The sequence below is a fragment of the Alosa sapidissima genome, chromosome 11, assembly GCF_018492685.1.
Source record: "Alosa sapidissima isolate fAloSap1 chromosome 11, fAloSap1.pri, whole genome shotgun sequence".
NCBI lineage: Eukaryota > Metazoa > Chordata > Actinopteri > Clupeiformes > Clupeidae > Alosa > Alosa sapidissima.
Window position 1 is genome coordinate 11887377 of NC_055967.1, and position 18513 is coordinate 11905889.

The window sequence follows — 18513 nt, forward strand, 5'->3', positions numbered from 1 at the left end:
TTCTCCACATTACTTGATCCAAATTCTGTGATTTTTGTTGTATAAATGTTGTACAATTATGTAGTTTCGTATCAAAGTGGAATGGTGGTTTTCATAAGTCAGCGGCGTTAGTTTGAGCACATAATTGACGTTTTGTTTACATGTGTTCAATGTAAGTCAATGGGAGCCGGAAATCCATAAATAGCGGCGTCCAAAGAATCTTTTGCCGGATAGCATGACGGCGGTCCTATTACCCCATTTCCTCAAATACCCTGCACGGAGGAGGCACTAGCAACGTTAGCTAGCTGGCTAGGCTGAGCTGAATTGTAAGTTTATGTTGCAATACAAACCTGAGTCCCCCGATTCTGCTTCCATAGTTTCATTTGATCGGTTGCTTTCTCCCTGTTGTCTGCCATCTTCCTCTTACGATATGCACATGCACAGTTCGAGAATGACAACTACACAGGCAAGTCTATCTCTTGACGACGTTTCTGTATTCTGTAGCTGTACTTAAGCACTACTCAGGGACCACCCCCTCCTTCTACCCCCGACTCCCATTGGCTGCTTGGACGTGGAGTTGACCTACTTCTGGAGTCATGGAAAAAAATGCAAGTTCATACAATGACCGTTCCACTAGGAAAACAATCCCCCTGTCAGATAACAAGTAGCCTACACAGGCTTGTGAAACCCAAAGTCTATTGAGTATTTTTTATTTTTACTTAAACAATTATTTCAACACAATGTTTCATGTTCTGGGTGGCATACGAGGTGTAAACATTGGCATGCAGTTTAAAATGTTTTCATGTCTCAATCTCACAAAACATGAGAATACTGAAAATGAAAATATTGCTTCATAATAATGGATTTGGCACATGGATAAATCTGGCAAAGCTCACTTTAAAAAACAAAAAAGTAACTACCATAAATTATTCAAATGGCAAGTGCAGCAAAACCTACAAGAAACCTGCATCCACCGTCCACTGGAACCTGACATTGATGATGTTTAGATTAGATGCATGTTGGCCACCATATAGGCTAATATATGTCACATGAAACACAGAATTACAATAAGGCCAGCTTTTTGTTAATAAGGGCTGATTGGATCCATTAAATGTAACAGCTAATCATTAGTTTACATTCAGTAGTGGAAAGAAATCATTATTGCCTAACTACTGTGTAATGTGAGATGTAATCTCAGAAAAATACTAAATGATAACCATACTGTACAAATGGCATACAAATAATTTGTCATACAAATAAATGATTGCAGAGCATTAGTGACTGATGGTCTCTGTTTCACCTTTTCTGTTTTGGTAGGACTTCATCAAAGTCGATTTTGTAGTCACAAGAAATCTACTCATTTTGCCCAGTCATAGATAAAAGTAGTAATTAGCTTAATCCATCATTATATGATCATAAGTGCTACAAATCAAAGCTACATATGGCTGTCTAACAAGACACACCCTCACAGCAACCAAATGCATTTTTGGATACAAGTTCAGCATTGTGTTTTTCTTTGTGTTCAATACGGGTGAATATTTTGTAATCATAATAATCATCAAATGCACCAAATAAATAAATAACAAATAAGGAGAAAATTAACAAATGTGTTATAAATACAGAAAGTATTACATTACACTATACTGGCCATATAAAACCAGACAGCAGACATTTGTTTAAATGTGATGTAGTAGCTACTGCAGTTAGCTTCACATTTACCATATACAAATATTTCACTGCAATATTCACTACTGGCGTATTATACCTGCTTAGTAAGATTAGGCCACCCTGTCACAACAATAACAAATTAATTTACCTGGATTTACAGAACCTGGATTATTTTTTCCCAAAAGCACAAGACATGTAACCAACCAAAAACATCTACTGTCTGTTTCTTTCCTTCTGAGGGGATCAGCTGGCTCATTTAACACCAAATCCACACTCAGCCTATAAAGAAAGGTCTGCTTGTACAAAAGGCAAAGAGGCCTCTTGAGAAAAAAAAACATTTCTTTTTTTGATTCCTTTACTAAAGTCATTCTTTTGCCAACAGGTCTGAGAGACTTAGGCACCATGCAGGTTGGTGGTCGGTGTCGGGGGACTGCAGTGTGGTGCGTTGTGGGTTAGGTCCTCCGTATGGGGTGCCACATGGACACGGGTTTCCTCAGTGTGGCCAGCATCTGGTTCCAGTGGGTGATGCCCATGCCGCTGGCCTCCGGCCCGATGATCACGTGGCCCACGTTCTCGCCTCGGCCGTCATCTGTGTTCTCAGCCACAGTGACCCTCAGGGAGAGGTCCTGTAGAGGCACAAATGTTATAGGTAGTCATAGACCTCTGAAGTTTGTCTACAAACGGTACCCAAAGCTTCCATCTTTGCTCATATAAGGAGATCCGGTTGCTAATTCAAGCTAACCTACCTATTGCAAGTTGCACTGCAAGTTAGCTCTGGAGTAGCAAAAATCAAAGTTTGCCATCTTAAGGTACCAATCAGAATCCACTTGAAGGCAGATGACAAAAGTGTGTAGGGCAAAACGTCAGCATTTCAGACTTCTTCGTCCCGGTGAGAGCGTATAACAGGTGCGATTATTCAAAATGTAAATTTGTAAATGTAAATCAGGTTTATTGGCCAAGTATACTTGCATATACAAGGTATTTGTTCTCTGCATTTTACCCATCCGGGGGTAGTGTACAACACACCCACACATATAGTGTACATCCATTCAAACACACACACACACTCAGAGCAGTGAGCACACTAGGCGCATACATACACACCCGGAGCAGTGGGCAGCCCTTAATCTTGGCGCCCGGGGAGTAGTTAGAGGTTAGGTGCCTTGCTCAAGGGCACCTCATCCGTGTATATGGATGTGGGAGAATGCTGTTCAATCACTCCGCCCACCCACAATTTTTCCTATACCAGTCAGGGATCGAATCGTCCACCCTTTGATCGCAATTCAGACACCAGATATTTGTTATTTTCCCATAGGAAAAAAAGCAAAACACCAGATCTCCTTAAAAGGGTAAAGATGGCAGCTTTTTTGTAGGTGAACATCAGAAGTGTATTTAGATTTCTGTTTGATTTCACATACATTAAGGTACACATGAAGAGTTTGGTTCAAAAACACTATATATCCTCCATTTTAATACATTTTCATAAATCATTTTTTAAATGCTGTTCTCCAAGTAATTTTGGTGGAACTGTAATAGGGTTATTGTTATTTGATTTATCCTTACTAAATAAAAAACAACAAAATCGAGATTGGTACCAAACTCTTCACACACACACACACACACATTTTTTATCTTGTGCTTTTGGGAAAAAATAATCCAGGTTCTGTAAATCCAGGTAAATTAATTTGTTATTGTTGTGACAGTGTGTGTAATAATAATGTAAACATTACTAGTATCATTTGTGTGTAAAATAGCATGTCACATGTAAACTATATGGGGTGCATTGTCTACAATGTTGACATTCTGCAGTGCATTTACAGTACATAATACAATTGTGTTTAAATGCTAATTAGCAAGATAATCTGTGAGGGGATGTGGTTATAAAACAGCTAATGATGAATGGATTATAGACTGAATGGATAATAGATTTAAGACATAAATATTAAAGAAAATCACTTCAAGTATGAAATAATGAAATTTCCCAGATGATTATTACCTGCAATACAATGGCAGGCACAGAGAATATCATGGCTTCATTGAAAATTGGATTTGTGTCGTCTCTCTTTATTGAGGTCTTCTTTTTGCTGATCTTCCTGCCATCTTGAAGGAGGTATACCTTCACAAAGGGGTCTATTCAAAGAAATTATATATCAGTTTCATGATTTGCCCCAGGAACATCTGCTTGTGTAAACTGTGAAAGTTTGCAGGACAAATGGGTTGCTGTGTGCGGTGCTTAGTCAGGTGTGGCATATGTGGGATAGAGGGCTGGACGGCCAGGTCAATGCATCAAGGCAGTCCTGGGTCTTCCTGACTTACTACAAGTCACAGGAACACATATGCGAGAGGATGGGTATCAATTAGCAGGGTTCCCACCTATTTCCACTGTCAAAATTTAAAACTTTTCCATGACTTTTCAATGACTTTTTCACAACCTAAATGTTTTTTCTCCTGAACCATGAAGGGATTGATCAAATTATGTTAGTTGATTTACGCTCCCAGGGTGTCACTAGACCTAAAACTGCACTGGGGCACATGCCCCACCCCCATATAAGGTGGTCCGGGGGGCATGCTGCCCCAGAAGAAAATTTTGTACATTTCAAAGTTTAAATGCATCAATCTGTTGCACTTTGAGAAAAAATTAGGTAAACTATCCAAGATTTTCACCTTTATGAAGCCAATTTGATGGTAAAGGTGAATAGGCGAATAGTCGCTACCGAGAAAACCAGCCCTGCAACTTCAAGAACGGCGGCCCGACAAATCTCGCGAGAATCGTGAAACATTACTTTGTCAGTAGATATAGCTCTTTGGAGATAGTTTTTGCCCATTGTTAATCCTTCACCTCCACAACACAAGCATTTTCATTATGTACAGGGGGGATAAGTCACAAGAAGTTTGCTATTTACAACAGCAGAGTAAAATATAAATATATCGCGACTCTAGAGGGAGCTCTACAATACCTAAATCTGCATAGTGTACCTTTAAAAGATTTCACTCGCTTATTTCTATATGGAGATTAAAGGAGAATTCCGGTGTGATTTTGACCTAAAGTGTATTGAAACATGATACCGAGTGTGAACGTATGTCTCATAGCCCATCTCGACTTGTCCCCTGCACTCCAAAATCTGACGCTAGTTAGCCGATGCTACCAACAACTTTTTCAGTAGTGGTGCTTCGGCATCGGGCTAGCCATGCAAATAAATCACTGTTTTACACCCATTTACGAGGCTCAATGTATCTCCACACTTCATTGGTAGACTTCCTAGGGCCCTGACATTTAAAACGAGACATTGAGAACTTTGAAAAAGCACTGGTAGTTTACTTACAAGACGATTTATACAGACAGTATCTTCACGAAGTTTAACGTTTGCAGCCATCTTGAATTTAGTCACGATAAGTCGAGCAACGAGTAAGAATGAACAGGTATGATAATGGATCAGATTCCAAAAATAATTCAGTGGAAATGCATGGATTCCAGTTTCTTCCAGTAGCAGCAACTGGAATCCATGCATTTCCACTGAATTATTTTTGGAATCTGATCCCTTATCATAGCTGTTCATTCTTACTTGTTGCTCGACTTATCGTGACTAAATTCAAGATGGCTGCAAACGCTAAACTTCATGAAGATACTGTCTGTATAAATCGTCTTGTAAGTAAACTACCAGTGCTTTTTCAAAATTCTCAATGTCTCGTTTTAAATGTCAGGGCCCTCGGAAGTCTACCAATGAAGTGTGGAGATACATTGAGCCTCGTAAATGGGTGTAAAACAGTGATTTATTTGCATGGCTAGCCCGATGCCGAAGCACCACTACTGAAAAAGATGTTGGTAGCATCGGCTAACTAGCGCCAGATTTTGGAGTGCAGGGGACAAGCCGAGATGGGCTATGAGACATACGTTCACACTCGGTATCATGTTTCGATACACTTTAGGTCAATATCACACCGGAATTCTCCTTTAAGTGCTGTAGCCTAAACTATTTTCCACTTTAGAATTTTAATCATGCACACACAGGTGGAATAGTTATGATGACACTGCAATAACTTCAAAACCACAAAACATGATTGATGAGTTTCACAGTACAGAAATGGTCATAAATAGAGCATACATTTCAGCGCTCCATGAAATTATGTCAAAGGGGTTACCTGTGTTCAACTATTTAATTTGATAAATTCTGTGTTCAGGCCTACTCTAGAAACTGTCTATAGAAATTTTTGAAAATTAGTTACAATTGCTGATGTTGTTATGATCTGGTGTTTTTTTGTAAGTCCACCTTAACAAGATCCCGTAGGCCTATTGCCTTTAGTCAACCCTCCTGACACCCATCAGATTTAGTATTTCTATTTTTTTGTTGTTGGTCTGTGTTCTCTGTTCCTCCATGTATGACATCTGTCATGAGTATATCTGTGTGCAGACCCAAAGGAGGAAAAAACCCTGTTTTTACCTGGCTACCTGTGGATATGGCTTAAGTCACAATGTGTCAGAAAGAATTCTGTACCGACAACAGGAGAGCACTGATTAGGGTAGCCTGAGAATTCTTGGTGACACAATGACCGTTTCTCAAAGTCAAGGATCGTGCTTGGTAGAACGAGCCATGCGAAGTCAAATCCTATCCTAGACGAGGCAAGGCTTCTTCTTAGCATTCGGAAAACACACAATGGAACAGACTAGCGAGTGTGCAGGAAGCTGCAGGTGCATTATTAAAAATCATGTGCGCACAGGATTGTGGGTGTTCCAAGCACGCAGAGGATACACGCATGCATCCTCGAAAATTCTCAGAACATTTCAGAATGAAGGACTCATTACTTGATAGAATTTTAAAGCACCCTTGCCATTGAAACAGTGCTTGGCGAGATTTGATGACGTAATGTCGGCTTTGAAGGACCCATCCTTGACTTTGAGAAATTGTGAATGCCTTCACCCCCCTCCCAATGCCTTCAGAGATGTGCTAGTGAGAGAACTAGCACCCTGGGGTTTCAGCTCGATTGCTAGCACGTTTCACTCCCAATCTGAGGTGCCGTGAGTTGCGGGTTTGACTCATGTTGCCCACCCCAGCCCATCTTATTATAGTAGGCTAGAACCGTCCCAGTTGATGGTTCTTCATTTGATGCTTACACTGAACTAATACAGAACTAATAGGCTCACATAGCTGTATTAATCAATTAGGGCTGCAGCGATTAATTGATTAGTTGTTGACAATTAAATGAATCGCCACCAATATTTATAATCAATTAATCAGTTTGTCATTGTCATAGCTTCTTAAACTTTAATATTTTCAGCTTTACTCACTCCTCTATGACAGTGAGGTAAATATCTTTGCTGTCTGGACAAAACAAGGCATTTGAAGACATAATCTTGAGCTTTTGTCACTATTTTCTGGCATTTTATCGATCAAACAATATCTACAATATCAATACAATATCAATATCAAACTAATCAATTAATCGAGAAAATAATCGGCAGATTAATGAACATTTAAAAAGTCTTTATCCTTAGTCCAAAGTCCTTATTCGGTTATTAGGCTGCACAGCTACAGTAATTACTCTGTTAAAGTTAATCAATTTTTTGTTTTATTAAAACGGAGGTGATGTTGACAAGGTTTACAAGTTGCAAAAACTGTCTGGTTGCGCTACTAAACGTTTTTTGACGAAAAAGCTGGTGGTCCCGTAACATCGGACTTAACAACCGGATAGGCAAGCCCCCCTACAGACTGTATACAGTCTATGGTCCCCGACTCGACAGCCGTCTTGAAAACGCACCTTGCACAATTATCGGGCAGCTATTTTCCTATTCAAGTGAATGGGGAGGCATCCAATTTACAAACTAATACTATGCATTTCTATGGAGGATTCTTTGAGTGCTTTGTCTCCTCATTAGAAAGTCTCTGCTAAGTCACACTGTGTCAGCAAGAATTCTCAGGCTACCCTAATCAGTGCTCTCCTGTAGTCCTTCCAACAGGAGAGCACTGATTAGGGTAGCATAAACTTTTTGCTGACACAGTGTGACTACTGTACATGTATTTATTTTGTTCACTGTTATTTGATAACCGCTCGAATCACCTGCTGTGGTCTTGCCATTGGTCCATGCTAGGTTCTTTGCTTTAGCCACAACCACTGTGAGCCGCTCTGCTGTGGGCAAGTAGCTGAGTGACAGCAAAATTTCCCCAACGGCATCGACAGCCTGCAGGGAACAAGAACACAACACTGTAAGGAGCAGAACCCATGAAACACTGTTGCTATTTCATGCTGTTTGAGATGTGGCTAATAGATCAATCTGGCAACTACAGTACAGTGTCCAACAGGTGGTGCTGATGTTATGATTAGAGCTCACAGAGTCTTGGTCACAGATGATACCTGTGCTTTTTGCCTCTCTATTTGTGCAATTGTTGTGTACAGAATGTTATGTAATTGTTTTAAATCAGATTTTGCAACAAGAGCAAAAAGAGCTAAACAGGGCTCACTTGGAAAAGAGATCTCTGTCTTATGTGACTACCCTGATTAAATAAAGGATTTAATAAAAAAATACAAAATAAATATCTGTTTGCAAATGTCATGGTTATTGATCTTTGAGTAAAAAAGTTCAGACTGATTGTATTGTTGATAATGCTAATATCATTTATGTATTTAAAGGAACAATGTTGTACTGTAAATATTTGATAGTGGGGATTACACAGGGGAGGCATGCATCAAAGAAACAACAAGATTCCAAGTACTGAAAAGTACGCTACCATGTGCCTCTGGCACTGTCATGGCCTTTTGTTTTGAGCTTTAGGTAGTATGATTTTAGGATTATTGAAGGGAATCATCTTTTATGATATACGGATTGGTTTATCTCACAGGCACATGAAGTATACGTAGCCTATACGTAATGTATATGCAAGCATGATATCATTATATTAAACTTTGACAAGATGTTCCCTGATGATCATACAGTTGAGCTTATGGTCATGACCACCTTGTTCAGGTCCTGCAGGTAGAGCCAGGCGTTGAAAGGGCGGATGGAGAGGTCCAGGTCGGACAGTTTCAGCTCAGCCACCCCGGCACTGATGTTCCTCTCGTCGGCATCGATGCCAAACGCCGAGAAGCGCAGGCTGTACTCGTCCAGCGCAGCTGCCACCAACGGTATGGAGAAGTGGTCATCAAACATGACCGTGAACGCATTTGCCTGGACCTGAGATAAAAAAAGATTGAGGAGTGAGCATGGAAGAGACTGATCTTTGAGACTCAAGGCATCCCCTCCTGACTGCCTGACCAACTGACCATAACTAATGAAATCTATACTTGGTTGATGTCTATGGCATGATGTATAGTAATACTGCCTATACTGTAATACACACATGTTAAAGGCATCCAATGCAGTTTCAGGTTCTAGGGCTCCCCCTAGAGTCACAGAGTATTTATATTTTACCTTGCCGTACTTCTCACAGCTTGAGCCCTTCCTCCGGACACTGGTACATGTGCATTTGTTTTGGACCCAAAGGACTAGTAACAGGCGAAGACAATCTCCACAGAGCCATATCTACTGACCAGGTAATGTTTCATGATGCTCGCAAGATGTTACCGGGGCGCTGAAAACCAAATTGCAAGACTGGTTCTCCACCTGCGGGGGGGGGGGGGGGGGGGGGGCACTGCCGATGAGCTTCCCCTGTGGACCCACTCTGCTAGGCTTTGATGGGTGGGGTGTGTGGGAGTGTGTGTGTATGTGTGTGTGTGTGCGTGTGTGTGTATGTGGTGGGGGAGAATGGTTGGGGTAGCTGAGCTGAGCTCAGCAATTTCCTCTACCTCCCTAGCATCCCCCCGACTCCAGGGACAGTAGCCCATGCGCCATTATTATCCTGCTTGTGCAACACTGATACAGCCCCGACATTCTGGTCATTATCATGATGTGTGTGACAGGCAGTCTATCGGATGTGTTGAATAATGCAGTGTGAATGAATGGGGGGGGGGAACAGAGAGAGAAAGAGAGAGAGAGAGAGAGAGAGAGAGAGAGAGAGCAAAACGGAGCAATAAATAGGGAGGGAAAGAGAGTGCATGAGGCCTGCTGAGAATGAAATGAGTAAAATAATGACAGAGATGATGAAAGGCACAGAGAGACGGGGGGGCAGACCGAAACTAAAGGAATACAAAGAACCGACAGGAATCTCAGCGCTTTTCTCTTATCTCTCCGTGTGGATGAGTCTGTTGTGCTCTCCTCTCCTCACCTTGCTGACGCCCACGTTGAGCTCCTCGGGCAGCAGCGTGATGCGGATGAAGCAGCCAGGGAAGTTCTCCTCCTCCTTCTCCATCAGGTCCTTGCCCTGGTGCAGATAGAGGTGCAGGGCGCTGGAGCGGCCGTCGAACTCCAGTGTCACCTCCAGCTGGCCCACCGTGAAGTCGTGGCCGAAGTTGTTGCCGATGGACGAGACGGAGCAGAGCGAGTCGGTGGAGAGCGAGCGGTGCAGCTGCGCCGGGTCCAGGTCGCGGCCCATCAGCTCCAGCGTGCCCAGGTCCCTCAGGCCGTCCCGCAGGCCGTCCGGCGTGTCGCCCAGCTGCAGGCTGGGCTTGCGGCTCACCGACAGTGACGCTGACTCCCTCCGGTGATTGGCTGCTGCTCGCTGTAAAAGCAAAGCAGGTGCCATGCAATAACCATAGAGAAAAAGGTAAACACTTCCATCCTTTAGGCTTTATATTCTATGCTTTATACGTATGCTTTATATTCTATGCTTTATACGTATGCTTTATATTCTATGCTTTATACTTATGCTTTATATTCTATGCTTTATACTTTCATACTTGCTTATTGATTTCTGTTGAGAACTATGCATCTTTTTAACACATTTGATGTTTTGGGCCCAGGCCCTACCTCAAGCCCTAATTTAAAAGGCGGGTAAAGTCTAAAGTCTGTCAACAAGCAAAGTTCTCATACAGTATGTGAACTTCAGCTATCTTGTAGCATGTGGGAGCATTGAGCAGAAGGTCTTACCCATGGTGTTAAATTAGCCAATTGATTTTGCCTTGTTATTAAATTAGCTTTAGGTAGATTTAGGTCTTTGCACTTTGCCCATCAACGCTGCCTACATGTTGTACAGTGAATGTCTCCATTACCTTTTGCCGGACCTCAGAGAAGGACGTGCCATATTTCTCCTGCAGGTAACGGTAGTCAAAGTTGGGGTAAGGCGAAGGGGCAGGGAAGGAGCCGGACTTCCACAGCTTCCACAGGTTGAGACCCACCACCCCCAGCAACACCAGGAAGCCGATCGCGTAGATCCCCGCCTCCCAGCCAGAAGGGTCACGGACCACTGTGAGAGAGAGGGCAGAGCAGGATCTGGCATCAACCTCTCACTCCTGTCAACAATCTGCCCGCTCAGCAGAGGCCATTCTGTGGTTATTCTGAGGTTATTTCAAATCCTCTTCATAGGGAGTAGGGTTTTTGTTTGGACTATGTTAGACATTGTGAAGACAGGTGAACTGTATTAGAACAAATCAAATATGTGTTTTTTTGCTGAGAACATTTTATAAATAGTGCCACAGACTAGTTTGCAACTGGGGAATTAAATGCTGCCTGATTCCTCTCATCTTAGTTACATCATAGCAATAATAATAGAGGACTTAAATGTCACCCCCACCCCTTCTTTTTTCTTATACTGCAATTACAAGACGTGTCAGAATCACTGGACAAAGACACCAAATGCCTCTATTAGGCATTAAAGGGTAATGGGACAGTAGTCTGTGGTATAGAGAGAATACAGAATTAAACAGGGTGCCTGGCATACAGGAGAGATGAAGCTCTTGTCACTTACCGCTCATATGATAGTCAGATATGTCCCGTCCCTGGGCTGAGGACATGCTTGCAGACGCCTACCTTGGAACAGGAAGAAGCCGTGAGATATGATATACCGTATTTTCCGGACTATAAGTCGCACTTTTTTTCATAGTTTTGCTGGCCCTGCGACTTATAGTCAGGTGCGACTTATAAATGAAAAAATATGTATAATTGAACATGTTTTTAAATGTTAATTCATATTAACTGACATGAACCCTACATGAAACATTACAGTCTAGCCGCGAGAGAGCGCTCTCAAATGCACAAGTTATGTGCACTTTCAGTCAGAGATTAGTGGTAGCTATGCCTACGTGCATACCTAAATTATGGCCGGGATTCTATTTATAGCCGGGCCTCAGGTTCGGACAAATATAATCTAAATTTAGGCTATCGTAGACTTCTTTGGCTATATGGAATAAGGTTTCCATTTCAACACAACACGTCCCATGAATAAATGAAAGTGGATGCCTTATCTCGCAATTAGCGGATGGAAATCCCGACACTTTATACATGAACCATCAAATACCCCACAAATTTCAGTGGTCATCAGTCCCGATATTTAGCAATATCAAACAGTACAAGCCATGTTGTAGCACCTAGGCTATAATTTGACTTCAGCAGTGAGAGAGAGGGAGAGAGAGAGGCACCCGCAAAGTGGTCCTGCGCGCGTGTGTGTGCATGGGGTTCAATTGAAGTCAGAGTTGGTCCGTCCAGTCAATAGTCACGCTTTCAGGTCTCTCCATTATTGGATTAATGTTATCAGACAGCGCTGTAACATGTGTGGGAATTTCTCTCATTATGATGGAGTTGTGGGACTTTTATTATTATGCTCAATACTAAATAACTTGTGCGCAATACCCGCTGAAATTTAGGCCCTGGTTTTAAATGCTCATATTTTTTTCTCTCGCTCTCTCGGAGGTGGCCAGTCGAGTATTTCTTCTGCTGCCAGCTTGTGCCAATATATCGTCCAAAATGCTTGCTTGCATTGCATTCTCCACATTTTTAGCTAAATTTTCATGTACCACATCAGCATTTTTGTTCAGTGAATCTTTTGTAAATTGCTTTACAATTAGCGTGGGCACTCGTCAGCAGCCTTCGGCTTGCCTCTCGCTATTCACTCCTTCATCTTCATTAACATTCTCAATATTTTTGGCCTCTATGTGTCCAGTTACATCTGTCTGTTCTTGGTCTTGGATTTTGTGAAATAAATTTCTAAATATCACCTGCTTGCTGATCTTTTTCTCTCTCGTGGGCATTTAATCTGCTGCCGGCTTCTCACTCCACATTGCCCAAAATGCTTGACTGCATTGCATTCTCCACATTTTTAGCTAAATTTTCATGTACTATATCAGCATTTTTGTTCAGTGAATCTTTTGTAAATTGCTTTACAATTACCTTCGGGCCTATAGGTCTCTGCCTGGCTTGCTTCGGTCACGTCCTTTTAAAACCATCTTTTCTCTCTCATGACCATTTAATCTGCTGCCAGCTTGTGACTCCACATTGCCCAAAATGCTTGATTGCATTGTATTCTCCACATTTTAGCTAAATCTTGGTGTACCACATGACATTTTCTTTCAGTGAATCTTTTGCTTTACAATTAGACCTTCCGGCCCTCCTCTTGGCTGCCTTCACTCCTTCGTCTTCATTAACATTAATCTTTTTGGCCTCAATATTCCAGTTACATAGTCTCTGTTTTTGGTTTTGGCTTTTGTGAAATACATTTCTAAATAAATGTGACTTATAGTCCAGTGCGACTTATATATGTTTTTTTCCTGTTCATGACGCATTTTTTGACTAATGCGACTTATACTCCGGGGCGACTTATAGTCCGGAAAATACGGTAAGACATAAGAGGTGAGAAGCAACTGTCTTGTTAACGCTGAACTCTCTTGCATATGGAAATAGAACTCTTGTCACATTCTACCTCACACATTTAATTAGCACATACCCACATATGGCACTTAGTTCCCCCAGCAACACATCCTTTATGCTTCAGGACACATCTGTGGAAGGAAAAGGCAGTAGCTTTCCAAACTATATTCAGCAGTCTGTGTGGGTGAGTCTGTAATCCATTGCCATATTATTTTTTGTAAATATGGGGCAAAAAGCTTTTAATGTTTAATTGTCCCCACCATGAATAGCTACAAAGAAAAGACTGAATTTTCCAGTGGTGGAGAAAAAACAGAGGGAACCAAAACAGCCTGCCTGTTCCAGGGAAGACTTGGCAGAAGCTTTCATAACATGCCGCTTCTAAATCTGTAATGTCTCCTTCTGACTAAGAGCAGACAGATAAGCAAGAGGGAGAGAGAGAGAGAGAGAGAGTCTTGAGTATGAGTCATACCCCCACCCAGTGCCCCTGCTGCCGCGGCTCCCTGCATCCCCACGCTGGTGTGGAGGCTTCAGGAGAAAACAGCCACATTACACTAATGATATGGAGGAAGCGGGGACCCAAACACAACACACTCACAGAGAGCTGCTGAGTAAACTTGAGTGAGGTGGCCAGATTAAATGCTGCTGCAGTGTGGAGGGTGTGTGTGTGTGTGTGTGTGTGTGTGTGTCAGCAGCCGAGTGGCCATTAGGGAAGCCCTGGTGCCAAGTCGACAAGCTTACATTTGACAGCACTCGCCCCCCCACCCCCCCCACCCCCCCACACACACACACACACACACACACACACACACACACACACACTTTCCCTGTCTTTCTGCCAAAAATGAAACACCTGGAGAAGAGACTGCCATCTTCACCCACCATCACAGTCAGCTCTCTCTCTCTCTCCTATTCCCTCTCACTCCTCCTCTTTTCTCTCAACATTTAGCAGTGTTTAACAACTACTCAGGAACCCACAGCGCCACGCACGCTCCATAGTCCAGAGGGAGTTGTGTATGTGCTTGCTGCTCAGGTGTCTCACTATATTTTAACATGGCTCAGTCAGGGGCTTTGAAAAACAATGGTGGTGTTATTTGCCACCCTTGGCTGAGTCTGTGAAAAGGTTTCTATGCTGCTGTTATTTATTCAGTAGGTTTATTAGAGGGGAGCATCAGTAAACAGACTCAGACAGTCTGGTTAACTGTTAATAAGGCACTGTTAGTACCGGTATGATTTGTAATTGCTTGGCTGCAGATATTTCCAGTCACTGAGCTGCATCAATAAACAGCTCTTGATTATTACATCTGATTGGAAGTACTCTCATCCAGCCATACTGCTTCAATACAATTAGTTACCACTTACATCACATGAATGAATGTGATATAAGTGGTACATGAATTGTACTGTTGAGAGTCATTTTTCATTGACTGATTAATAGACTATGAATAAAAGAATTTAAAAATCAATCTGTCACGATGAACCATAAATGTGCTTTGGCTCAGCCCACATGGAGAAGAGGCATTGGCACTGAATCACTGTGTCTTTAGCTGTAACCATAGCGCCAGCCAGAGTGTATGTAAACAGACTTGGACTTGGAAGAGAGGCTGAGTTGAGACAGAGGCCGTGGGGTACACGGGAGACAAAGTGGACAAGACAGATCTCAGCCATCGTAGACAATATTTGTGGATCCCCGCCCCCCTCCCCCGGACTGACAAAGAGAGAGGGAGAGTAAAGCAGGAGGAGGAATTGAACGAGAGAAGCCAGAGAGTGAGAGGCAGCAGAGGAGCAGGTGAGCGGGGGAAAACCCCCAGCGTGCTGCCTCTGCCGAGGAAAAATGAAAATGTGTACTTCCCTTTATTGGTCCCTCACGCTAAAGCACCAGTGATCAATAATAATGGGCGTTGCACTGCTGCGCGAGGGGAGAGAGAGTGGGAGCGCCAGCCCAAGTGTGCACCGTCAGCTTCTCCCCGCACGGCTCAGCAAGTCCTAATAAATCAACTTTGCTTTTAATCTCGCGCAATGAGTCATAATAAAATTAACTGCATCGTCACCACATAGCAGGGGGGCTTTTTTCGAGAAGCGCCAAGGACCGGTGGCACCCTGCCGGAGGGTCCATCTGTGCCAGTCACCGCGGACGGAGCCAGGCTGCCAGCCCTGTTTCGGACGGCACCTTCCTGCTGGTGCTTAACTAAAGCCAGAGAGGCGTGCTGCTGCACCACCGTGGCGGGCAGGTGAGGGGAGGGGGGAGAGATGGGGGGCAGTGGTGGAGTCAGGGAATTGAGAAACAGTCCATCAGACAGACCACAGTGTGAGAGAGAGGCACGAGAGAGAGAGAAAGAGAGAGAGAGAGAGAGAGAGAGAGAGAGAGAGAGAGAGAGAGAGAGAGAGAGAGAGAGAGAGAGAAGATGGAATCTTTAAGTTGCGGCCGCCCACTCGATTGTGAATCAGCGGGCCGATCAATCATACTTAAGAAGGAAAAACAACATCATCTCATCCCCGACATGCCCACTCTGCTTTGCTTTATGTTTCTTGTTTCTATTTTCACACGGTTACTTCTTGGAAAAGAAACTGATAACCAGCCTCGGGATTTGCTCCCTGCTGATTTACATCACTGGGCTTTCTCAGTCACTCAATCCAAGTGAGTGCACTGTTGCCTGGGGGAATAGAAGTGAGGAGACCTAGTCCTTTGGCTTTCTTAGAGACAGCATTGGTACTTAGCTCTGAGCTAGTGTGTGGAAATTAAATTAATGGACCAAAGGGAGTAGCCTAGCCTATTCCTATAGGCCCAAACTACTGTCTGTAAAGGACTTTGAGAATCTTACTATTGGACTGATAATATAAGGGAGCTATAGTGAGATATGTAGAGAGGAACAGCTATAAGGAAGGTGGAGGGATTTTAGTGCATGGGTAACCATGTCTTACAGTAGATTCAAAGCTGACATCTCAGACATGTCATCATGTTGATAGTCCTTTGGGATCATTTGAAATGATCAGGTCTTAAATGATAGGCTATAGAAGTGCATCATAACATCTTATTCCTAAGTAAACACATCAGGGAATTACTCTCTCCAATGAAGAGACAAATACATCAGAGGCATCTAATTGACAGTGAATACCATCTAAACCAAGCCCAGGTAAACAACAAAAACATTATGTGTGTAGGTGTATTGCACCTAAGTCCTGACAGATCATTTAATTTGTTAGGCCTGTGTGGGATGTTCTGACGTAAGTAGGCAGGAGTCCACGAATCTCAGGTGGTTGTCATGGCGAGGGATAACCCACTGGACATATGGTGCTTTTATAGTTTCTCACCCTATAGCTATTTTATGCCATACACTCTTTTCATCTCACAACTTCTCATTTGATGAACAAGAGAAGTCACTCACTCTGAGGGTGTTGCTTTAAGGTTTGTGAGGCACGCGGCTAATTAATTGATATAAAGTGAACTTTGGCCTGTTTATACGGAATTCAACACAAATCTCAAGTCTCTCAAGGAACTAGCTGATACATACATTCAGATATGTATCTGCGGCGCTCAGTACAGTAACTTCAGAACCATTTACTTATATTTTAATAACCAGCTGCATTTGTGGAAAGTGCAAATCAATTTCCCGGTCAATTGTTGCATGGAGATTCGATGACTTGTATATGATATTCTGTAATTTATAAACTTAGGCTACTGAAACAAGTGTGAAGGAATAATGCTCTATGCATAAATTAATGTCATTATAGGTGGAATCACCCCAATCCACCATGACTGCCAAACACAAACACGGTGCAGGAACTGCCTGCATAACGCGACACGCAGAGAACACTTCATAGATTCCTGGGGTACCTTCACAATATATAATAATAATAATAATAATAATAAAAAAACACTCCTTCATGAAAAGACAGGCAAACTGGTTACTCAAGACAGGTTACTCTTACTTACCTTGAATGAGTTTTGTTTTGGTGCAGTGAGAAAGGGGAGAAACTCCACCACTCTCCCTTCTTCAGCTCACTCGCCGTTATCCATGAAACGCACAGGCACTTCTCTACGCGGGAAACGATGGGCTACCCGTCCAGTGGATTTCTCTGTCGGAGCACAAAATCAATAGGGAATGCCTGTGCCGTTGTCAGTCCATTTGCTATTTCGTGCAGCAGTCGTATCAGATGCGTATACAAGCCGCTACCTCCATGTAAACTGTGTGCGATGCGAGGTCCTGTGGAGACCGTTGCTGAGAGCATCTCTCTTGGAGCGCTCCTCCCGACTGCAGAAGTCCCACCCCTGCAATGCAACTTCCAGCACTTGACCAGAATACGCCGGAGCGCTCAATACAAAGGCTTTCCCCAAACCTTATTTTCCTTATGCAATGGGAACATACGGTGCACGTTTGTTATGTGCGCCATGGCTTATCCCTTCGATGCGGATGAATAGAGCGGTGGCCAAAGGTTCTTAGCCATAATGGCCTATTCATAGGGCTGTCCACAGAATAATGCAACCGTGGTCTCGTTTTTATGGCCATTGCCTTTCTTGTGCCTGCATTGGAGGCTTGTATCAAAAAAGACAAACAACCAAACACTCCTTTTGTTTATCTAACAGTTTTTCTTTTTCCATGCGTAATGTTTTGTTTATTACATAGATTGTCCACGTACTTTTGATTATCACTTGATTTTTACTTAGACATGCTCTACACATGCTAACGAGTAGCCTAGGTCACAACAGGTTTCATCTCCAAGAAATAACATCTCATTCCTTTTCCGTATTAGGTAGATTTCTAACAATCCACACAGAGATTACGTTGAATTAATATAAAAATAGTGCCTACTTCAGTGTAATCAGGATGTCTTAAGTCCCAGACCATCCATGCAGAGGGCCTATGCAAAGCGTCCTCCACACAGACAGCATTGGTGGGTGGTGACCCCAGAATGGAATGAACCTCACACTTGTATTGGCTTGTGTTGTCCTTGCATGTTTCAGAGTGCACACAGTGAGATGTCCCAAATATTATTTTTTTCAGAGCCAAACATCCCAGCTATCTTCCTCTGGTTGTTGGTTGACCTTCTTCTTTAAACAAAATGACCACAATGGATTCATATGTGGCTATTTATTGTCCGGGAATTTTGGACCCCCAAAGAGTCACACTGAGGATTCTGGATACTTTGGTTTGCTTACATAATCTCTGGGTATAGGGGTCATGGAAACATTTAAGTATTTG

At 42.8% G+C, this 18513-nt stretch overlaps 1 protein-coding gene across 2 annotated transcripts; it reads right to left on the minus strand.

The window, feature by feature from the left end:
• Positions 1-658: 658 nt before the first annotated feature.
• Positions 659-17597, minus strand: syt12 (synaptotagmin XII). Of its 2 annotated transcripts, none has more exons than XM_042109094.1 (8): positions 17247-17597; positions 11421-11478; positions 10726-10919; positions 9843-10235; positions 8597-8812; positions 7702-7822; positions 3644-3777; positions 659-2273 (listed from the first exon to the last, which is right to left on the minus strand). In XM_042109094.1, the coding sequence occupies exons 2-8, from the start codon at positions 11464-11466 to the stop codon at positions 2100-2102; spliced, it is 1278 nt and encodes a 425-aa protein (XP_041965028.1). In that variant the 5' UTR covers positions 11467-11478; positions 17247-17597; the 3' UTR covers positions 659-2099. The 2 variants fall into 2 exon arrangements, with proteins under 2 accessions (XP_041965028.1, XP_041965027.1); XM_042109093.1 differs by having other exon boundaries at positions 11421-11482.
• Between the last annotated feature and the right edge of the window lie 916 nt (positions 17598-18513).